At 34.7% G+C, this 24,883-nt stretch overlaps 2 protein-coding genes across 3 annotated transcripts; both read left to right on the forward strand.

Annotated features, from left to right (window-relative positions):
* The first annotated feature begins 725 nt into the window (after window positions 1-725).
* Window positions 726-13,965, forward strand: LOC307148183 (protein ELYS-like). Of its 2 annotated transcripts, XM_079853537.1 has the most exons (15): window positions 726-784; window positions 958-1,139; window positions 1,236-1,325; window positions 1,417-1,560; window positions 1,976-2,098; window positions 6,588-6,666; window positions 6,780-6,969; window positions 7,947-8,090; window positions 8,202-8,392; window positions 8,764-8,890; window positions 9,367-9,472; window positions 9,560-9,683; window positions 10,217-10,338; window positions 10,942-11,123; window positions 12,197-13,965. In XM_079853537.1, exons 2-15 carry the CDS (start codon window positions 1,046-1,048, stop codon window positions 12,695-12,697), a joined length of 2,217 nt encoding a protein of 738 aa, XP_079709663.1. In that variant the 5' UTR covers window positions 726-784; window positions 958-1,045; the 3' UTR covers window positions 12,698-13,965. The 2 variants fall into 2 exon arrangements, with proteins under 2 accessions (XP_079709663.1, XP_079709664.1); XM_079853538.1 differs by lacking the exon at window positions 1,976-2,098 and having other exon boundaries at window positions 744-784.
* Window positions 13,966-17,836: 3,871 nt separating this feature from the next.
* Window positions 17,837-23,983, forward strand: tmem179ab (transmembrane protein 179a-B). Its single transcript, XM_079852895.1, has 4 exons — window positions 17,837-18,208; window positions 20,072-20,209; window positions 20,575-20,653; window positions 22,022-23,983. The coding sequence occupies exons 1-4, from the start codon at window positions 17,907-17,909 to the stop codon at window positions 22,202-22,204; spliced, it is 702 nt and encodes a 233-aa protein (XP_079709021.1). The 5' UTR covers window positions 17,837-17,906; the 3' UTR covers window positions 22,205-23,983.
* The last annotated feature ends 900 nt before the right edge of the window (window positions 23,984-24,883 follow it).

The following is a 24,883-nucleotide window of genomic DNA, read 5'->3' on the forward strand; positions in this document are numbered from 1 at the left end:
CTTTTTTTTTTTTTAAATGACATTATTTACATATTATGTATTATAGATTTATGGTAGCGCTGTCAAATCAATAAATCAATTAATCAATTTATCAATTAATAAATATATATATACATATATTATGTGTGTGTGTGTGTGTGTGTGTGTGTACGCGTGCGATTAATCACGATTAATTGATTTGATAGCACTAATTTTATGGTATTTTATATATCCCATTTAAATACAAATATTATAGATTTTCATATTACTTTACTTTGTAGTTTCTTTTTTAAAATAATATAGACCTGAAAGCTATGGAGGAAAAAAAATTGGGATTACTTTTGAATCTTTTCCCATAACACAGGCAATATATACTTTATATGTACCAAAACACACATATGTGCACAAGATCCTTGTTTATTTAAAAAAAAAATGAAAATTATTGCTAAATAATATTGATAAATAAATAAATAAATACATTTTTATTTTAGAGAACAAAACAGAACACAACAGAACTGAACAAAACAGTCTATTTATGGCTTAGAATATGTTCTTCTATACATTAAAATTCCCTTTTAGAAGTGGGACTCCTGACTCTGAGGCTGTTTGCTTTGTTGTATACAGTGGGCATTCTTTATTTGGCCGACTCCTGTTTTATGCATATTTGATGTAATACCACATGTACTGACAGCAAATGAAATCCAAAGGATTATTCAGGCCTAAAGGGGATTGAGTCAGGGGAAAGCACATACTAACTAGTCAGCAGATCTGAATGCAGGACACTGGATGAAGGGTGCTTTATCTGGTGAGTACTGGTTACCACAATGTTTATGAGTTATGAGCTTGGACAATTTTTCACTTACTCTATAGATGAATAACTGTTAAAATACACAAGCTTTTATACTGACTATTTAGCATTTGAATATGCACAAGTTAAAATAGCTTTTTTCTCCTTTCTATGAACATGGTTTAACCCAGGTCTAACTTTTAAAGCCAAGATTGGGTAGTTGATATCTTTAAGGTTTCTGTGTGGAAACACTTGGAAGGATCTTTATGGAAAAACAGGATGATGCTAAACACAGAGGTCTTGTGGAATAAAGCTTTAACAGACAACAATATCAAGGGCCTCATTGGCTGCTTACGGGGCCTTTGTGCTGAAGGTAGGACTTCAGCGTCTAATATTGTACCAGCGTCTCGGTCCAATATGGATCACAATGATGTGACACATTAATTGTTTGATGTGTTGTTTCCTATAGGTGAAGGGGATACGAGTAAATGTTTGGCCCGTTTTAACTGCTGGCTTCAGAGTTCAGCAGAACTGGCCAAGAAGGAGCTGTTAATGCTCTGTGAGTAGCTGAAATCTTATTAAACGTTGAGGTTTACCGCTTTTGTTTAGGGTGTTCAGATAAACCTCACTTGGCTCTTCTCTGATTGTAGGTTTCGGTCGATGTAAAGGCTTGTGGATGTTTGTAGATGAAAACTCTGTCGCTCTAGTCCATAAACTGGTCCTCAAGTTGAAGAACCTGCTTTCTCTGGTCCACCTAGTGAAGAAACAAAGTGAGCCTCTACACTCGAAACAAGGTCAGTCTTGGAGTCTCTGTTCACTTTATTTGACAAAACACATGCAAAGTCAACATATACAGCATTCAAAAGTTTGGGGTCAGTAATATTTTTTTTTATGTTAATGAAAATAGTCTCTTATGCTCACCAAGGCTGCAATTTTTTTTTTTTCAAATAAAGTAAAAACACTGTTTTATTCATTTTATTCATTATTCATTTTGTGTTTTATCTATTGCAAAACAAAAGAAATGCATATGTAGATAGATACCAAAACAATGTTCTCTGAATTTTTTTTTGCGATATTTAAAAAAAATCCAAAGATGTCAATATGTTTGTAAACAACAGTACAGTATGATACTGTTGGGATATGAAGTGGTCTAACAAACTGGTTTTCAATCTCTGTTCACGGGTGTCCCATATGGGGTGTGTACACTAGGAAGCAGGGCTTCATATATATGGGGTTGTTGGAAACAAGAGCATCATGCCATGAGGCAACACATCCTGCTGGGCCGCCTGGTGCAGTGGTGGAGCATCACTGGACTTCTGCCCAAGTACCCAGGTGATATTCTGGATAGGGGACTTTGTTTATGTAAACGAAGTTTGTGTCTTTACAAATGTCTTTACTGTCACTTTGATCAATTTAATGCAGCCCTGCTCTAAAATATTCATTAATTTAAAGTGCCCCTACTATGCAATCTTAAAGGTTCCTAATTTTGTTTTGGAGGGCTCCTGTAATAGGTTTACATGTATCCAAGATCAAAACATTTCTCATAATATACATTGCAGCATAACCTCTTTGCTCACAGTGCCTGAAACAGTTTGATAAAGGATTCAGTCTCTCTAAACTCCTCCTTTCTGAGAGCCTACTCTGCTCTGATTGGTCAGATGGCCCAGTCTGTTGGTTGATTGGTCTACCGCTTAGAGGTTGATTGGAAATGAAACACCTATTGCCATATTTGAACTTCAGCTCCAAAGGCTTCCTCAGCACTTGAATACACAGTTATACAGTAAACAGTGGATAATACGGTTTTACCGTATCGGTTCGATGAGTCCTCATCCTTTGGAAGCAAAGTGGATTTTCACAGCTCTTCCAGTCTCAGCTACAACTAGTGTTTGAGGGCGGGTCAAAGTAGACGTTGTTCACTGGCAGCCAAGGAAGATCATAGACCGCCATTATGCAAATTTGTTACAAGCCTGTGTAAGTTTATGCAGAAAGTAAGACTGGAATTACTGACGACTCATTTCAGGCAGTTCAGAATCGGTTCTTTATTTTGGGAGACAATAACCCTATTTATCATGCACTTTGATCTTTGAAACTTTTCAGACATTTTACATTCACAAACAGCTATATAACACACCACATGCAAGGTCATATCTGAAAACTTACATTAAAGCAGGGTTTCTCAAACTCGGTCCTGGAGGGCCACTGTCCTGCACAGTTTAGCTCCAACCCTGATCAAACACACCTGAGCAAGCTAATCAATGTCTTCAGGATCACTAGAAACTCACAGCTAGGTTTGATCAGGGTTGGAGCTAAACTGTGCAGGACAGTGGCCCTCCAGGACCGTGTTTGAGAAACCCTGCATTAAAGGGATAGTTTACCAAAAAATGAAAATTCTGTCATCATTTACTCACCCTCAAGTTGTTCCAAACCTGTATGAGTTTCTTTCTTCTGCACTGTAAAAATAAAAGGTGCCTGGAGGAACCTTTTGGGGTTCTTCACTTCGCCACACCGGCGGAACCGTCTGTAGATCCTCTAGGCACCCTTTAAAAAGGGGTGGTTCTCTGAGGAACCACACAGGTTTCCTGAGGAACTCTTATATTAGGCACTGTGTGGAACCACTTTGGGTGCCTCCAGGAACCAAATTTCATTTTTTTTAAATATTTAATTTCATGTTGTTACTATGGTTACCTTTGACATCTATTATAATAAACAAATTGAACCAAATACAAAATAAGAATTGTTTATTACATATTTGATATTCATTTTTATACATACACTTCCATGCACATGGGGAAAAAAGCTAACTACAGATTAATATCAATGAATGCACAAAAAAATAGTATAATACATAAGCAACATGAATAATCAACCATGTATATACAATAGATAAACAAGAAAAGACATCTCAACAAAATGCATGGAAACACATATGTTCCACGAAATAAATCAATGTAAATAAAATTACATTTGAACTAATTAAAAATGTCCATCATACTTAACTTTAAAACATTTGTGTTTCAGTCCGATGGTAAGTCTGACATCACTGTTTCCAAGTCCAAAAGCTCTATCAGATGCCAAAAACAAACAACAGTGCTAATATACACTCATTGTGCTGTAACCTTTATCTCTATACTGAAATCTCAGATTGTTAGTTATTCAGCTATTTTGAATCATAAAATGTTTAAGTCTGGGATGCCGTTAGACTGGAGACTGTAATGTACACTATGGCTTTTGAAAATCTTAAATGTGTGACTTGAATCAACAGTGTTCATAAATGGTTGTTGAGTATTCTCATGAAACAAGATAGAGGAAGTAGAGGCTTCGACCCGGAAACAGAGTTAAGGTGCAGTAAAATTATCTGTTGTTCTGTGAATGTTCACTGGTGAATTCAGTCATTTCACTAAGAATCCACACGATCAGCAATTTCGTTTGTGGTCAAACATGTCACTATGGGACCAAGTTGGTGTGAGGTACTTAAAGAGTTAGAAAAGTGAAAAGGTACAGCATCGTTTTCCGTTTGTTTTTCCTCTGTTCTGGTGGATGGTCGGTCCAGGCACTTCAGTGATTTTCAGGTCTACAGGAGGATTTTTATTCTTGATCAAACTTGTATTTCAGCTTACTGAGATCCCTGCAAAGTACAAAATTTACTGTTAGTAATGTTATTAAAGTGATAGTTGTGAAATTTAAATAATTTCCTCAGCCTTGTGACGTTCCAAACCTGTTTGACTTTCTGTCTGTGGAACCCAAAAGCAGATCTCAGGCATAATGCAACCCCAGTCACCGTCCGCTTTCACTGCATGAAACACAAGAAGAAAACAAATGTGTAAATCATTCATGAAACCATTCTTATGTACACTTGTCTAGTTCAATTCAATGCAACAATTTATGTAAAAATGGTTAAGCTCCAAAAATGTCCCAGAAAAGATCCTAAAAATAATCAATGAGTTCACAACTCATGTGTTATGGGTTGTGTTGCAAGTCTTCTGAAGCCTAATAGCTTTTTCCTTTTTTTTATTTTTTTTTTGTCGAAAAAGACTAAACTTGAAGTTATAATTCAGAGTTAAAATGTCTATAGCATTTTTTGTGAATCAAACCTGTGATATTATTTTTCTGAGTAACATGAATGAGATTTGAGATCATGAGAAAAGATTTTCAGAGAGTAACTGATTAAAAAACACAAGTACACAGTCAAACAATACAATTGCACACAGAGAAAGTTCATAGTAATAAAGTACAGCATGTGGTGCAGGTAACTTACTGTAATTCAATGTTGCCACTGAAATGTTCAGATTATTTTAGAAATGTAATGGTTGTTCTGGGGAAACAAAAGAACAAAGCTGATTATTCACAACATAATATTTATTGACCAGTAAATGGCTTTAAAATGGTATTTGAGAGAATGAGGGCACCTGTAGTAAGTAAAGTTAACGTTAGGCTAAACAAAAACAGAGCAAACTATAACCTGTTTTTGTTATTCATAACAAACGCCAAGAATCAGAGAATTTTCTAAATTAGTTAGGCTATATCAGCAATTTGAAGACACAGTTGTACAAAATATGTTGAATTGAATGACTAAATCAATCTAAGACAATAAGTCAATCATTTCCATTTGTTCATTAGATCAACGTAGTTAGCATCGCGGCTAAAACCAGATACTGTGCAATAAACGAATGGTAAACACTGTAAAAACGTAGTAATGTATAATAAATTTAGTTTATATATATGTGTGTTTAAATATATAGTGAGTAGACTGTATTTATATTTATTTGGCGAGTTTACAAACCTTGTAATGGAGAGCCGAACAAACGGCGGAAGCTTTGATGAGAGGAGCCGTTACTTTCAAACCGATGACGTCGATCAGCTGAGCTTTGATGCGCGCGAGCAGCGCGAGCATCACTGAAGCGACGACAGCAGAGGAATAGCAGCAGTTTCGTGACTGAATAAAACTTCTCTCCTCCTGCTTCTTCTTCTTCATATAATATTATTATTATTTAGTGTTGTTGTTTAAGGTTTAAATGACTTAATAAAATAGGCCTATACTAAATATATGTAAGCTACCCAAGTGAAAAAGACTAGTTTACTGTTAAATGTATTAAAAATGCATTAAAGTATATTTGTATTGTAGGTCTACTAAAAACACACTCAAGTACATTTTTAATACATTTAATAGTACGTCTTTTTCACCTGGGTATGTATACTGAATCAAACTTAAGTAGCCTATAATAATAATAATAATAATAGGATAATAATAATAATAATAGAATAATAATCTAATTCAGGCCTCACTGAACCATTGGGTTCCTCCAGATGCTGGCTTTAACTTAAGAGATCTTCCAGGAACCACTTAAATGTTAAAAGATCTTCCAATAACCCTTCTATCGTATTCAAGTTCCTCTATTTTCCCCCAAAGCACTTCGAGGTCTCATAGTAATGAAAAGGTGACTCCAGAACCTCTGAAGTAAATACAAAGTGCTTAAAGGATCCCATAAGTTCCAGCAAGAACCTCAAAGATTGTCAATGCTCTTCCAGTAACCCTTCTATAGGAAAAAGAGCTTTGAGGCACCAAAATTACATTTTGAAGTTCCTTGAGTATCCAACAGGATACTTGAGGCTCCTTTAGTTTTTACAGTGTGTTGGAAAAAAGTAAAAGTTGGAAAAGTAAAAATATTATGGAAGTCAATGGCTACCGTCAACAGTCTGGTTGCCGACATTCTTCAAAATATCTTCATTTTTGGGTGAACTATCCCTTTATATTAAATTGTATTATAGGCTATTTAATAGCTTTTCAGCCATTTTTATTTCTCTTTGCTTTGTCTTTTTTTAGAAGCCCATGAGCTGAAGAGGATATCTCAGATGTGGCGTGAGATGGACCACCAACAAAGGAGAACATGTCTGCAGTTGAGGTAACTACTTTTCCACTCTGACAAAATCCTGGTTATTTAGCATTTAACAGTAATTAATGAGTTCATTAATGTTTAAATACTAACCAACATTCTCATGCTCTGTCTCTCATCAGCAGTTATGCTGAGGATAAGTACCGATGGAGTTCTCTTATTCAGGGTATGGTAGCTCATATGGACAAACAACACGGGCCAATATGGGTTTCAGAAGACTGTGCCTACCAGACGTACCCACCACCATCTCTAGAAGCTTTACTAAAGCTAGTGCTGCTGCCTAATATTGACATGGTGTCTGTCCAAGCCATTGTATCCTGCTTGTTTTTATTTTAATATTTTGATGTTGAAATGTTATGTTATTCATTCATTCAAAATTCTGTTACCCATATGTTTGTATATCTTTTCCATTTTTAGTTTATAAATGTTTTACTGTTTATATTTAGCTATTAAATAACCTATAATAGAATTTATATACTTTAGATAGCATTTCATATTCAGAAAAAAAAAGAAAAAAAAACTAGGGCTGCATTAAATTGATCAAAAGCGACAGTAAAGACATGTATAATGAGACAATATTATATATATATATATATATATATATATATATATTTCAAATAAATGCTGTTCCTTTGAACTTTCTATTAATCAAAGAATCCTGAAAAGAAATGCAGCATTTCCACAAAACTATTAAGCAGCACAACTTTTTTCAATTATAAGAAATATTTATTGAGCAGCAAATCAAAATGATTAGAATGATTTCTGAAGGATCATGTGACACTGAAGACTGGAGTAATGATGCTGAAAATTCAGTTTTGCCATCACAGGAAAAAATAGAAAACAATTATTTTAAATTCCAATAATATTTCTCAACATGATTTTAGTGTATTTTTGATCAAATAAATGCAGCCTTGGCGAGCATAAGAGACTATCTTATATTGGAAACACTATAAGTATATGACTATAAGTAACGTTGCACCTACATGTCAACTAACTCTCATTAGAGTATTAAACTGTCTGCTTAATATCTGCGTACACTTTATTTTGATGCTCCCCAACAGACATTATACTGAGTAACTTTGCAAGTGTATGTCAACTTATTCTACTAACCCAAACCCTACTCTAACCTAACAGTCTACCAGTACTCTAACGGGAGTTATCTGACATGTAGGTGCATGTTACTTATAGTCAACAGAATGTCTAAAGGGGACCATCAAAATAAAGTTAAACCTATTATTTACAAATATTCATGTCTCACTTTTGGTTAACTTTCTTTAATGAGGCTCCAGGTAATGTACTTTGTCCTGGATGTGTCTAACTTCCTGCAGTGTAAGGATGATCTCCTGCAGTCATTCTGCCATGTTTTCAGTATCCCATCTGCATTATCCCAACAGATTTTTGGATTTTGGCTTCTAGATCACGGATTAGTAACAGTGAGACGCTTTTTAATACCATCATTCAGTGTTATCAAAAATTGTCCTGGCATCATATTGCATGGGTCTAAACTCCTTGTTTGCTGAAGATATGGCACTTTTTATTCCCAGGATTCAATGGATGTCTTGTTGAGCCCAAGAGCTTGTCCTCCAGCACTGTCATGGCACCACTGTGCTGTTCTGAGGACCTTATTGAGGACAGGAGAGAATCAAGCAGCATTGAAGTATCTATACAGCATCACACCAGCCATGGAGAACATTCATGATATCAAACTCTGTGTGGATGTATTAATACAGAACAAGTAAATCACAATGATTCTTATTCTGCAAAATCGTCCTGTTGTGGTGAGCATAATTTTGCCAAGTACATGTTCCTGAATCAACATATGTGTTGATCCTGGAACGACATTCCAATCAACCAATAAGATTTGAAGTTTAAAGTTTATGTCAAGTTTAGTCTTACAACCAGGGTTATGTGCTTCAACATCAGTGTTATTCACCTGCCATTTCCCTCTGATTTTAGGGATACCTAATGGGTAAGGTTGGGTTTTTAGGGGATAGGGGATGTTGTTCCAGATTCAACAAAATATGCTGATCCAGGAACAGGTTTTACTTAGCAAAATCACGGTGACCCCTATATTGCGAATAATTATGGGTTGTGATTATTTTTCAGATGTATCTCTGCAGCCTGGGCTCTGCTCAGAGGACTTCACACTGAAGATGTTCATTTGTTCAAACACTTCATTCACGTCTGTGAGAATTGTGGGATTTGTAGTCATACGTTGGCCACACTATGCGAGGTGATACACACACTGTAAAAAATTTCCAGGATTTCACAAGATATAACTGTAATATTTCACAGTTAATTACATTATTACCACTTCACAGGCTTTAACTGTGATATTTAGAATAGAATAGAATGAGGCATTTATATAGTGCTTTCATATGTACTACTGTACACCCAAAGCGCTTTACAATCATATCAGGGGAAATATTTCACAATATAATACCATATTTAGACTTTAGACTACAGCAGCTTACTGCTAAATCACAGTAATAGGATGGAATAATTACTGTGAAGTCACAGTATACAGCTGTCATTTCACAATTATTTACTCTAAAAAATTATACAGTAACTTACTGTGAAAGTCATGCAACTGGTAACCTGCAATTTACTGTAAATTTACAGTCAAATAATTAACAGTGCAATGATTTTCTCCCTGGGGTATTTGGTAAACAAATCTGTTCTTTGACAACCATCTAATTTTCATGGCAGGGTATGGCTCATCTCCATTTGACGGAAACCCGAAATATGCAGTTCGATAAATCACAAATACTGAATCAAGAAACAATAGGTCAACGTCCAGTAAGACCTGAACCAGGTAAACTATGCTAAAGTATTCATATCAGATATACTGTAAGATGTTAGACGTAGTCCTCTTATTCTGTGTAAATGATGGGGTTTCAAGGACACACTCCCCGTCCACTGTCTGCATGGCTGTACCAGACGGATGGCCAACTGACCCCTGGAGATTTTGTCAGGATTCTCAGACAATCTGTTTCTGAAATATGTCCACTACCAAAGAAAAGAAGGTAAGAAACAAGCACTGTAAAAAAAAAATCTCAACTCATTGATTTTGTTCATTTTCAGCAGTCAGTACTTCAGTCTTCAGCGTCACATGATCCTTCATAAACATTCAGACACAATTATTATTATCAATGTTGGAAACAGTTGTGCTGCTTAGTATTTTTTATGGAAACATATTTTTTATAACGTCAGCAGAACATTTTTAGAACATATTTTTGTTTGTGTTTTTAGCTGGGAAATAACAGATGAACAAAATCTAGTCTCTACATGTTTTCTTGTTTGAGAAGCCATTTCAATACGTCACAATAAAGAAGAAAAGACTATTGCAACTTCCGTTTCATGTGAATTTGAATTAATTTGGTCATTCTGTTATGTTGCTATATGATATTCAACTGACAAACAATTATGACAATTCTAGCAGTGAAATGTTTTAAACATTCCGTTCTGTCATTGTTATTCAGTCGAGCAAAAGGCTTTACAGCTGTTACTATGAAATGATTCCACATTGAGGATGATGCTGTGTTATTTGCTGTTGTAGGCTCCTGAGCACACTTAACCTCCACCCTAACTCCTACAGTAATGAGGACAATCAGTACTTTTCCAATCACTCAATTCCTGAGATCCCGACGGAGAGTCATAACCTTTTATCACCCAATCATGGTGAGTCATTGATATTTATGACTGGTAGTTTTTTTAATCAATTGAATTTTTCCTCATAATTTAGAATCTAGTTAAAGCGGTCGACTCATTCCACACGACAGAATAATCACAGAAGAGATCATGTCTGTAATATCTCAATTATTAATCTCACCCCTAGACAGTAGTGAGATTAAATGAAGAGCAAGTGGAGACTTTTGCTTGTGTTTTGCAGAATTTGTCTCTTGAGTAAAAGACCCCAATAACCTCACATGTATGTCCTATAGAGTTTCAGAGGAGATCTTAATGTCACACACTCAGAGATATGAATATGAATTTAAATAAAACTCACAACGTCTCAAGTCTAGATATTCTGAGCTATGCTGCACACTTTCTATTTTATATAGTTTATTTACTTAATTTTTATGTTTAGTTTTTTTTTCATGCAAAAAATAGCGTTTTTTTGGTTTTATTTTTTATTTTATTTTTTTGGGGGGTGAAATATCTTAGACAAATAAAATATATTGATGCTTCTGCTACAGTATGAAAGAACAACCTTTAAGCAATACAGTTGTTCTCGAGGACTGCTTGTGCCTCAGAGTGAGCATTATCACTCGTTTTCCACAGAGAAGTTCATTTACCATAAAACTGTGGACGATGCCGTTAGCATCAAGCCCAAGAACTGGACTGAGACTGAAGAGTGGATTATTTCACCAAGAGAGCCGAAAACAGAGTATGAATATCTGCAGGATTCTGACAGTGTTGAGGCGTCAGGAACCTCCAGCTTTCTGGAGCTGAAGCCTTTAGGGGTGAGTGACGTGTTAATGACTATATCGCAGCTTTTATTTAAAGTGTAAATCAACTCACATGTGTACATGAGTAAAATACAAATGTATGCATTGATAGTATTCTTCAAAATGTATATAAAATGTTATTAAATAAAAATTCTGAACATAGCATCAATAAATGTGATTTGGATCATTTCATTCATTCATTCATTCATTCATTCATTCATTCATTCATTCATTTATAAATATCATTAAAATTTTCTAAAAAAATGTGGCCATGTATTGCAACATCATTTAATGTGATTCGGATTGGGTTCGTAAAAATAATTTGTTTATTTGTTAGTTTGTTTAATATGAACATCAGCTTTATTAGTGTTCTTTAAATATTCAGAAAAATAGTATTTGTTTAAAAAAAAGGCCATTTATTTTCAGCATCAATAAATGTGAAACGGATAAGATTAACTAAAAGTAAAACATATATATATTTATTTAAATAATTGCATTAATTCATTTTTTCATTCATGCAATATGAATTTATAAGAGCAGTGTATATATATATATATATATATATATATATATATATATATATATTTATATTTATAAGCAGCTTTCATGAAATGCTTCTTTTTATTTATTTTTTTATTTTATTACAATATTCTTAAAATATGAAAATATTCTTAAAATATATCATAAATTAGTATTCATAAAAATCTGACCATGTATTGCCTCATCAATAAATGTGGATTTGGTTCAATTTCAGTACATACATAGCCTACATTTGTTATTTTATTTTTATTTATTTATTTAATATATTTAGTCTATTTATTGGAAATAACAAAAGAGATGGGAAAATTTTTTATTTAAATAAAAAAATTGCTTGTTTTATGAACATCAGCTTCAGTAGTGTTCTTTGGTAGTGTTATGAATAGTATTAAAAAAATCTGGCCATGTATTTCAACAGTAAATGTGATTTGAATCAGGTTGAAGACATTTATTTAAAGTATCTATTTATTAATTAAATGAGCATCACTTAAATCGTTTAGCATCTGTTAACAAAGCTTTGACTGTTGGTGTTGTCTCTCTCCCGGGTGAAGGAAACTCAGGAAGGCTTCTGTCGTGACCCTGAGGATGCCGTAGACCAGCCAGAAATCCTCACTTCCTGCGGCTTCACGGATACCATGCACGACGTCCCGGCTCATCTCCAACAGACTGACCTCTCAGCAGATGATGGAGAACCCTATCAGGCCTGTTCCCTAAGAGCCCTTAAAGGCTCCATCATGGATATGGACCTCAGCTTCATCCGTCTCTCCCAACCATCCCGTCAACTCCAGAATCCCATCGACTCCTGGCTCGCCCTCACCCCGCAGCTCAGTCTCTCTCAGCAGTGCAGACACAGTGAGTCCAGGGTCTCCAGCACACAAGAGGCGGTGTGTTTCCGGGCCGGCTCAGACCGGGTGGGTCACTGTAAACAGGCCAGCTGGTGGAAACAGGCACTGGAGACAGGCACTCTGATTCCTGCATTAGAGCAGCTTTCTCCCATCACACCGGCTGGTACTGTGGCCAAAAATGATCAGACATTGAGACATTTACTTTAAAGAATGATAGCGCACATTAACTGAACGGTAACTGAAATAAAACAAAATATACAATAAATTGTTTTATTTCAGCTAGTTGCCAAGGCAAGATTTCTTATTTTGATTGAGTTTAACTTAATTGATGTTCTAAAATAGCTAAAACTAAAAGTGAAATAAAAACTAATAAAAACATAAAATTTTTACTAAAATAAAATGAAAACTGGAAATATAAAAATATGGATAAATCATGAGTAAGAACAAATATGAATGAAAACTATAAAAGTATTTTAATACTATATAACAGGTGCAAACAAAACAAAACATTTCACAAAGAGGAGTTTGTAAAATAATAAAAAATTGCATATACCATTGAAAAAATATGACAGAAAGTATTTAGATAGGCACCCTTTAGTGAAACATTCATAGTTATTGTGATGAATTAGCGCCACTAATTCAATGTATTCATGAAACATATTAACATATAAATAATTAACATTTCAGATTGACCAATACATAATTTATATAAAACTGTTCAAATAATTCATGTAGAAACATAACTGTTTAACATAATTGTTACAATCAATAAACATTGGTTGCCATTGGCTGTCTGACTTTTATTTTTTCTCTCTATATGACTGACAAATTGATTAAGAAAAACAACTGGCTGCTGCTTTTTCATTTAAAATGAATAAATTAATGTATAATGAACAGTTATTAATTCATCATTTTGTTTCTACATTTAACAACTGTGATTGATTTATTATTTTACTGCTACATTAAATACAGTACATTTTTAATTATGGATTACATAAAAAGTTTTAAATATTTTTATTTATTTGTCAATTTGAAATCACTGTTACATTTAATAACTTAAAAAAATAATTAAAGTTTTAAATAAAAATGTCTTTTTAATTTCTATTTAATTCTATTGGCTCTCTAGCGGTTAAAAAACAAAACTGCATGCATTTTGCGGAAGAACATTGTTTTGGTTGTTCTTCAGCTCTGTGGATGAATATGTTTCTTTCTCATAACTTAAAAAAAGAGAAACTTACTGCTCATAAAACATTCACTACTATAACCAGTTTAGATGGAAATGATCTCAAGCTGACTAGCTAAAGACATTACTATCTATATCCATTAATAGACACGGGACTTTCTTGAAAATAAATTCCAGCACAGCGCTACAACATCCATAATGAAACGACCCTCTACAATAGATAATGCTTTACAACTCTGAACTCTGTTAGAGAACTACAATTTATCTGTTCAATAAAATACCTTACCAAACCATCTCCGTGTCACTTTTACAACATTTCAAATCCCTCAGTTCTCATCATCTCTGAAAAGCAAAGCTAATGTTGATTCTTGTTTTATTACGAGCTCTGTCGCGTTCTCTCTTCCCCAGCAGACTCTCTTCTGTTCTGTCTTTTGTAAACGAGTGATTACCTGTAGGTTAGAGATTTAAATGCTCCACGTCAGCCTTTCTTGATCGTGCCAACTAACCTCTGCCACTCCCACACCATAAACCATAAACCATCCCGCCCGGTCTAAAATATGAACATTTATAATAGGCTTACCATAGTGAATCAGGGTAAGACAAAAACACGCTTTGGAAGAAGCTTGATGATTTATTGACACATTATTTCAAATTTTGTTCATTTTGACCAAAAAAGTTACATACCGTTAAATTGACAATTTTATTTTTTTAAGTGGTTTCACATTGTCCTTATTCTCTGGGCCACTAATTTAATAACCCTCTTCTTAGGCTCCTCTATAGAAAAGCGGACATCTCCTGACCCACGACGTCCTCCACCTCATGGGCTTGGAAGCTTCTTAGACTTTCCATCCAATCCACAAGTGGAAAAACGAGAAGTCCAACAGGTATGACTTGCTCATTTAATATCAATTCACAAATATTGATTTGTGTAAGAGGCATTTGTATCGCATTTACAGAAACATCAGAACAGACTTGTGCCCACATAGTGGCAGTATTGCATCAGTAAAGTGGGCTGATTTTTGCATTACAGCTGTGCATTGCATAATCATTTTCTTTCAACATAATCACTTGATTACTGAAAGCCTGTCCTTGTAATTAGACTGCTAAAAATGAACACATGGAGGCTTTGCATGTAAATTGTTGTTCTAAATTTTTTGCTTCTGTACAAACTAAGAGTGAGAGTTGGTGAGAGTTGAACTAATCAGTCTCACAATCTCATCTCATTTTATCTGCTTAATTGGTGATAATGCATAATTAATATACTATGCTCTATGGTTATTATGTAACTTGCCCTTTGGATGTTTATTTCAGGCCCTGCAAAGTCGATATATTATTCTATGTAATTTATCCCCAATGGGGATTTTTTATTCAATGTTGTGGCATCAGTATTTCAGTTACTATACAATGATAACATCATTAATCGTGGCCAAGCAAATCATCTGGTTTATTCATGGACTGTGATGATTGTTCTTCTAGGAGCTGTTAACAGAATACATGAAGGTTATAGCAAAAAATGTCTCACCTTTTTTCTTTCAATTGGATTATTTCCTGTTGTGACAAACGAGAATGCCAAAAAAACCTTTATCAAAGACATTTAATCATGGCCTTTATCAGCTGCATTCTTTTATATGATTTCTGCTCTGATTAATGGCACCAGGATATTGGTTCTCTCATCCCATCCACACACATTCACAGGAAATGATGAGAAACACTTTTATTTAGAAAAACAGCTACATTTATTTTATTTTATTTCATTTTGTGCTTTCAGGCAGTGAACAGTGAATTAACAGGTCGGAGAGGATCTTTTAAAATGACCATTCAGATGGATCACGGATCAACTTCACATCGAGGCCGCCGAGGAAAGACAAGTAAACGAATCAAACGAGCTTAAAAGAAAAAAACGTTTGCTGCTTGCACATGTAGGAGACGATGGGTGTTGTAATATGGCGAGTTGTAACACCATCAGTTAAACCAATTAAAAAATTAGTTATAGGGATGAAATCATTTGGAATTTTTTTTTTTTTTTTTTTCAAACGTAGTAAGTATTTGATTATCAAAATAAATTCATGTAAATTTTTTACAACCACATCATCTTTAAAAAGTTACAATTTGAGATTCTATGCATTTTTAATGATGAATCTTCTATTCAGTTAAATGAGAGAATGCTTTTTCAAGGCACAGTATTTACACAATATTATGCAAAGGTATTTGGACACCAAAGAAACTCACGTTTATTGCTATTATTATTTGTACACTGTAAATTATTAATCAGTCATGGCAACTTATGTTTTTAGATTATCTCTTGTAACAACTCTTTTAAATTTTTTTTAATTTTTTTAAATATACAGTAAGTTATACGAGATTCAATAAAAATTTAAGTTGAAGTTACTTTTACAACCAAGTTGATTATACTTAAAAAAAAAAAAGTTAGGTCATTTTTTTTAACAGTGTAAAAACACTTCATAAAATGGTTTCTTATTGTCCTGTCCAAGTGATAACACAATATTGTTTATGTTATGATGCTCTTACTGTACAGGCAGTGACAGAGCTTTCACTGCACTCACTACAGAAGGCCTCTTTGTAACCAACCGTTTCACTTATTTGCACTCATTGCTTCAATGGACTTTCTGGCACTGGCTGTTACTCAAAGGTAAATGGACCCACATACAGTAATTTCCTCTGCTTGTTGCCGTTCTGCAAGAATGGTTTCTTGGCTGCTCTGCGCCTCACAAATCCACTTTGTATAAAACAGCTGAAGCGTGTACAGTACAGTACAGTACAGTGCCGAGTGACTCTCAAATGCTGAGCAAGCACCTCACTGGACTTCCTTCTGCGCCTTAAGAAAGCTTTATGTATCTACTGTTATGCAGTACATATTCATGTCTTGGATAAAATATTAACTATTGTACATAGGCTAGTACAATCATATTTTTCTTTTATACTTATTCTTTCTGTTAGCTTCTAACAAAAAATGAAAAATAAAAGAAAATTGATTTAGAAATAAATCAAATGTGTTTTCCTTTTCCTAATTGAAATGTTTTTTATTTGTCTTTTGAAAAATGTTTAAGCTTCATAACCATAAGGGTTTCCCCCCACTTTCAATTCTTTTACTTCAATGAAAGGTTATATTTCTGCAAATTTCAAAAGGATAAACAATGCAGATTTATTTTCACAGGCATCTTTGATCATATTTACCAAGGGTGCCAATAATTCTGACCATGATTGTACACGGGTCTTTCCTGTTACGCAGCACCATTTGAGGTAATAAATATATATGTTTGTAAATTTAAAGAAGTATTTCTATAGCAGCAGACTCAGAAATATACTCTGGTCAAGCTCAGGCACTTGAACTTATAGATTACCAAAGGCTGTCCAAGGATCACAGCTGGAGAATTGTGTAATTGAGTTGAGTATATTCACCTAAAACACTGTTTTATTAATTTATATTAATATTAATGAACTAATATGATAAAATCACGTCCTGGTGCATCCTTTCATTTTTGACAGCTATTCAGCATTTATTCTTTTTACCTTGTGTGGAACATAAAGATTCATGCATCCACCATATTTCTAAAATGAACTATTTTCATTTTCAGACCTTTCATTGAATTAGTATTGTGTAGTAAGCCGGAAGCCAGAAGACTGTGTTAATGGAGGTCATATTTGTCAAAAGCTTGATTCATATAGCTTGATTTTTGCTCTGTCGTGCTTTGTAAACTGGTTTTGTATTTTTATGTGCAATTTTTGAATAATGTAATATGATATATTTAATGAATATTTGAATTAATGTTTATTTCATTTTAGTGTCTGGGTTTAGATGATTGCCATAATAAATAGTAACAAAAAGGCTTACATTTGACTTAACCTTTCAGTGTTATTTAAAAATAAGTAGAATTTTGTTATTAAACTTCTGGAAAGCTGCATATTCTTGAAACAATAAGTAGGCCTACTGTTAAAAGCCCTACACTAATACAACTGGCCTATGATTTGTTAATTTAATAATGTACAGTAGTAAGTGTATTAAACGTGTTAACAGATTTTTTAGCATTTTGTATTGATTAGACTTCCATAAAAACTACTAGCCTACTAATAAGTGTTGTGGGGTTCTGATTCTTTTTTCTCCAAAAATGCCCTCAGCTGTATCTCTGCTCGCCTGTGCTGCAGAGTCCGACTGCGCAGCCGCAGCAGCGCGAGAGAGAGCTCGAGCCGCACCGACAACACAGCTCGGACAAAATGCCAATGGATAATTTAATATTTGCGCAATGCATCCTTTATTTTTTAGCCTTCGTCTTTGGCTTTATAGCGATAGTCCCTCTGTCGGAAAACACGGAGGATTTTCGTGGAAAATGTTTGCTTTTTACCCGGGGTATGTGGCAGAATGAGAACATCACGGTGTCTAAGCAGCGCTTCATCATTGAGGAATGGGGACCTCAGTCCTCCTGCAGCTTCATCACCGCTGTCGCCATCGCGTCCCTCATCCTGGCCTCCGTGCAAGCCTGGAGGCTGCTGCTCTTCATCTGCAAAGGCCACGATGAGTGAGCGATTCTTCATTTCATCGTTTAACTTGTGAATTTGATGTCTCACATGTAAGCTATTAAACCCGTGCCAGTGCGGTGATTGGGAAGCATGGATGCAGTTATTATGTGATGTCATATAGCATATTACTTTAGTTTAATATTTTATTATATGGGACAATTGTTCAATATCATAACAACCTGATACTATCTGTGATTATGTAGTTGTATTATGTAGAAATAAAGTGTAATTGAGCTGGTAGTGATAATACATTTGAAATAGGCCTATTTAGTCACAGAAAAGTAAAAAAGTCATTGAATGAATTTGCATACTGATTGAGATTATATTGATTCATTATTGCTATCTGATTTTAGTCTCTAGCCTGGCATCAAAGACCATGTGTTTCACTTTTAATAGACATGATAAATATCCCACTCTTTTAAAAGTAGGATATAACTAAATTACAGTATAGCCTACTTAAAGGGTTCGTTCACCCAAAAATGATCCTATAATTGGTCCTAGGTGTATATGACATTCTTCTTTCAGCCAAACACAGTCGGAGTTATATTAAATAATATCCTGGCTCTTCCAAGCTTTATAATGGGAGTGAATGGTACCATTTTTTTGAAGCCCAAAAGAGTGCAGCCATCCATCATAAAAGTAATCCACGCAGCTCCGGGGGGTTAATAAAGGTCCTCTAAAGTGAAGAGATGTGTTTTTGTAAGAAAAATATCCATAATTATAACTTTATAAACTTTAATCGATAGATTCCAGTAACCGCCGTCCTCGCGTTCACGAGAGAGTTGAGTACCGGTGTATGACGTAGGAGTAGCTTAGCTTTAGCTTAGGTGAGAGTAGACGCCTCTCGCGGTTCAAATAGTTCTGGGCAACAAACTCAACCTCCTCTGACATTTCTCATTAAAAATTCTCATTTAAGACTTCTAATTCATGACTGGTGTTTTGTTTTGATCTATCCTCTGCGTCAATAATTCATGCGTCGGGTCAGAGGTCACTCTTCCACTGGAACTAGACTAATGTATGGCCATATAACTTTATAGTTTATAAAGATATATATATATATATATATATATATTTTGATATTTTTCTTACAAAAATGTGTGTAAACGCCACATCCTTTTGATTTTCCCAGCAAAAACGTCCTCAGTCCTTTACATAAAAAACTGTCTACAGAGGTTTTCATAAACAACCTTTTTCATTAAAAATAACAATGGATTTTTTTTTGTAAACCACCTATTAACATATTCTAAACCCATATTTATTTCCTACATGTAACACAACAAGAGACATTTGGTAGAATATCAGAGCTGCTTTTTTCCATGTAATGTAAGTATATGGGGATTTATGGTAAAAGTACCATAGAAGTTGTCCATGTACTCCAGGTCTTTTATGTGAGGAAAAGGCCAAAATATACATCAAGATGCTTTGTGCCAATGGTGTCAAACATCATTCTTGCACATCTCATCCCAGACAGCAACACAGTGTCGGCCCAGATCCGGCCCACATTCGGGCTGTGTGGAATCCATGTGTACCAGATGTGGGCCGACACATGTTGCTGTCTGGGATGGCTAATTAGACAAGCAAGCTTAATTGAGATTTCAGTCTTTTCAATTTATATTTATATCTATTTGTAAATCTTCAGGACACTTGGAATAGAAGTTGTATGGGGTGCTTGCAGCTTTTTTGTGCATTTTGGAGTTAAACAGTGTGAATAACTGTCCTTTCATTTTATGGAAAAGAGCAACTCAACATTCTGCAAAATATCCTCTTTTGTGTTCCACAGAAGGAAAAAACAGTACATGTTTAGAATGGCAGGAGTGTGTAAACAATGACTTTTGTAAACTATCTCTCTTCTATTTATATAGCTCAATCTTCAATGCCTTCCTAAACCTGCTCATCAGCACATTCGTAGTGTTTGCTGTATTCCTGTCCAGCACAATAGTAAGTGTGGGTTTCAACCTATGGTGTGATGCCATCACAGAAGGAGGCAGTATGCCCAGCAGGTAAGCATGATGTTCAGTTAAGCCTGTATGTATGTAGATAAAGGAACACTAAAACAATGTGAGATTTATGTTTTCAGACTGCCTTTATAGCGTGGAAAGAGCCCCAATTAATTGTGTGGGCGTTTTTTTCTCTGTCAGAGGAGGGTTAATGACATTGAAATTAGCCAGGGGCTTTTTGCCTCAGTTCACTTCAGTGACTGTCAAAGTTCAGTCACGTTTCAGTGTCCATAAACTGCTACAGTATTTGAGTTTGTATAACAAGCGGCTTTGCTCTTCAAGTTTTTATGAACAGAATCCTCTCAATAAATGTTGATTCTTCAAGAATCTGTGAATCATTTCTAACAATGACTACTGTTCATTTCTAGCTGTGAGGATCTCCAGGACACTGATCTTGAACTAGGGTTGGACAACTCTGCTTTTTATGACCAGTTTGCCATAGCACAGGTTGGTCAGTTAAGAAAACAAACTAAAATGTAAAATGACTACATGAGTGCTTTACTGTATATCAGCAGGGTTCATTATGTTGTCTTAAGGGGATAGTTCATCTAAAAAATTTACTCACAGTTTACTCACTCACACAATTACACTTATTCACTTGTGTGACTTTTGTTCTTCTGCAGAGCACAAAATAAGATATTTTGAAGACTGATTTCCATTGTTGAGATACACTGATTTCTCAAAATATACTTGTTTTGTGTTCCACAGAAATAAAGTCATACAAATTTAGAATGAAATGAGAGTAAATATGACAGAATGTTATTTTTTTGTGAAACAAACTTTTAACAAATTTATGTAGTACTAAAAACGTAAAACTTTTGGCCGTTCATTTACACGACAATGGCGTTTTGGTTGCCTGAAAACGCAAACTTTTGTAAACGGGATTCAAAGTGCAAGTTTTTGAAACCGATACCATTATTGTCTCTATGTAAACTACAAAAACTTGAATTTGTGGAATGGTGACGTCATGCGCATGTGTATTACGTGTTCAGTTTATAGGCGCTTAGTGTTTCTTTACAAAGTGACATCGCCATCTACTGGCCTGGAATGAATAATACAGCGTCTTTAATCATTTTCATGGATCCATGTGAACGGGATCGTTTTGACAACAATGTCGTATGTACACGAATGATGCAAAGGAAAAACTTTTCCGTTTTTAGTTCATCGTTGTCATGTAAACAAACCCGTAGTCAGATATCTGCAAACACTAGAACATTTTCACAACAACCAGTAACAAATTAAGACACTTTTGCAACCTCCTATAAAAGCTGACATTCTTTCAAAAATCAAACTGTTCAAATATTTGAACTATAAGGCCTATCCTTAAACAGACCAAACCACTCCAATAGAGTGATGCAGTGATGAGGTATTGTAGGCCAGGTATTGGAGGTATTGTTTTTTTTGCATCATTCTGGCTCCCCTTGACAAACATCCAGTCGGATTTTTCCATTGGCTTTTGGATTATTGAAGAAAATAAGCTCTGTGGCTAACAAAAGTTTATGATTCTTACCGTCTAACATTGAAAACACGGAAAGCGAAAAATTCCGTTTTTAAAGTCTTAAAAGAAACATGAAAATACCTTGATGGTGTTTTAACCACAGACCTTATTTCAGGGATTTAACCAAAATCCCATTCAAAAAACCCATTGACTTTAGGATGATGGACCCGAAAGTTTCTCTATTAACCTTCAAACTGTTGTAGACTTCCAGATAAGGCATCTTGCAAAGTTTGTTTTGATAAATTTAGCTTTTCACACTGCTTATTACCAATTTTTATCATGAATATAACCGTCAGGCCTCCTCTGCTTTCCTCTAGTTTGGGTTGTGGGCGGCCTGGCTGACTTGGCTGGGCATCACAGTCATGGCCTTTCTGAAGGTCTACCATAACTACCGTCAAGAGGACCTGGTCGACAGCTTGATCCACGAGAAAGAGTTCCTACTCGGACGCTCATCACGCCGGTGCTCAGATGTGGTAGATGAGAAAAGTGGCATGATATGATAAACTCAACATTTTGCAACGCAACTATTATAGAACATTTCCATTAATGTACTGTCAAGTAAAATGTATTCATAAGCTTCTAAATATGGCTCATTAGTTGGTGTATCTCAACTCAGTTGAGCTTAATTGAGCCAAATGCTTCTGAAGAACATTTTATTTGACATTGGACGATGACTGAGAATAGACATTCATGTGCACTCGATTGTTTGGACTGAGGTCACAGATCATTTACCCACAACATTTTTTGATGTTGAGCTTAAAACACAAGACCCTGAACAAAATGAACAGTGAGCATGAATAATGTAAAAGGATAGTTCACTCAAAAATGAAAAATCTGTCATCATTTACTTGCCATCATGTTGTGCCAAATCCATAAGCCTTTCCAAAAGATGTTAAATCCAGCGAAAACCTGTCTCTCCAGCGAAAGCTTCAGAAAGTTAATGACAACAGTGTAAAAGTAATCCATGTGAATTAAGAGATTAATCCAAGTCTCTTAAAGAGACATAATCACTTTATAAACTCTGATCAATGCACATAGCACATCAAAAATGATCAATAGAAGCAAACCTCATTGGTTCTCACACGTCACATTTGAGCTTCCGTTTACCATAGTTGATGTGATTTATGTACGTGCATTGGTCAGTTCTATGTAAATAAAAGCCTAAATTAAATCTATTAATCATATAAAGCAATCATATGGATTACTTGTATGGTGTCTTTATTAACTTTTCATTGGAGGGACAGAAATCTCTTTATTTGTGTTTCAAAATTAACAAAAGTGATATGGGTTTAGAATGACATGAGGGTAAGTAAATTATGACAATTTTCTTTTTTTGGATGAACTATCCCTTTAAGGAAGTGTGCTTAAATAAATGTTCTTATAAATCCTGTGTGACATACAATCAAAGTCTTACTGACAATTATGTTTTTTCTTAACCAAATGCTTTCCTTAAATCGGTTCTAGATAAGAGCGACAGCTTCCAGTCAGTCTCTATTCCTTCAGCGTTAGCTGAGGAGTTGGACTTAGTACATACATTGTAGCTCAGGCAATACTAGAGTTAACACTATTTAAAGTGTGTGATCCATTTCAGGATTTCTTTACTTAAAGATCATTCCCTTCCAGTACTGCCTACATGTGTAAGACATATATAATCATGTATATGACTGTGATAGTATCTTTCCTATGTAAAGGGATTTAAAACATGCGTGCATGTACATATATGCTATAAAAATACACAGGTGAAGAGGAAGGCTCTATAAAGATATTGAAGTGACTGTCTTCGGGACATGACATCACTCTGATGAAATATGTGAGATTTGGAGGGACTATTTAATGATTTGCTTCATTCAGTTCGCTTACTTTCCTAGAATCTACAAAGTTTATGCCATAACACTCCATATAGTCCACTATGTTTTGAAGTATTATTGCGCATGCTGGAATAAATTTTGATGTATGCCTTTTATTTATAGGATTTATAGGATTATATTTTAGTTTTGCTAGTTAATGGTGTGTGAGCATGAGTCGTGATTCGCTGTAATTCTGTAACACACTCAGGCCCACAAAAAATTATGCAGACATTGTTTTGTGCATCATTTTTATTTATTGTGTCATAGTGTGAACACATCTCTTCGACATTATAGGCCTATATTTGTTTTAGGGCTTTTATTTAATAAAAGCAGTGATAGCAGTATAAACAGCAATGATGATGAAAATACAAAGCAATTGGTGATTTTTCTGATCATGAAAATAAAATTCAGTCTTTAAACTAATGACCTTTTAAAGCTCTGTTTGGTTTTTAATATTTACATTTTTGAAACAAAAGAAAGGAAAAAGAAAAGCAGTGAATATACTGCCAAAAAGCACCTCTATTGAAATACACATCACAGAAAAGGAGCATGTACTGGACCTGGGGCAATTTTATTGCTTCAGTGATTGGCTGGCCCAACAGTACAACATATTTAGTTGATTTCCCTTTTGTCGTCTGAATACCCCTCAAACGTGTGCCAATTAACTGTCTATTGCATACATTTAATAACCGGTGCACAATGCACATATAAATAGCAAATAATACATAATGTAAATGACACCCATATAATAAAACATTTGTTCTGTGTCTGAAAATATCAGGCGCTTCTATCAAAGTAACTCACAGATGATTTGTACACCTTAAACTTGTTTCTCTTCGTCACTTGCACTAATGAATTTAATCCAATTGTATTTTCATTCAATATGATAAAAAAAATCTAATATTTGGGTTTGGTAAGCAATGATTTTGAAAGAAAGCTCTCATATGCACCAACGATGCATTTATTTGATCATAAATACCATAAAACAGTAATATTGTGAATAATTATTACAAATAATATTACAATTAATTTAAATGAACTGTTTCTTATTTTAATATATTTTAGAATGTAATTTATTCCTGTGATGCAAAGCTGAATTATTCCATTATTCCTGTCTTCAGTGTCACATGATCCTTCAGAAATCATTCTAATATGCTGATTTGATGCTTAAGTAACATTTCTTATTATTATCAAACAGTTGTGCTGCTTAATATTTCTGTGGAAAGCGTCCTTAGTGTCACTTTTGATGCACCCATTATGAAAAAAGTATTAACAAATCTTACTGACCCCAAACTTTTGAGTGTGTGTGTGTGACTAAGGCTGTCATTCTGC

The sequence above is a fragment of the Squalius cephalus genome (genome assembly GCF_949319135.1).
Source record: "Squalius cephalus genome assembly, chromosome: 20".
NCBI classification, from domain to species: Eukaryota; Metazoa; Chordata; class Actinopteri; order Cypriniformes; family Leuciscidae; genus Squalius; species Squalius cephalus.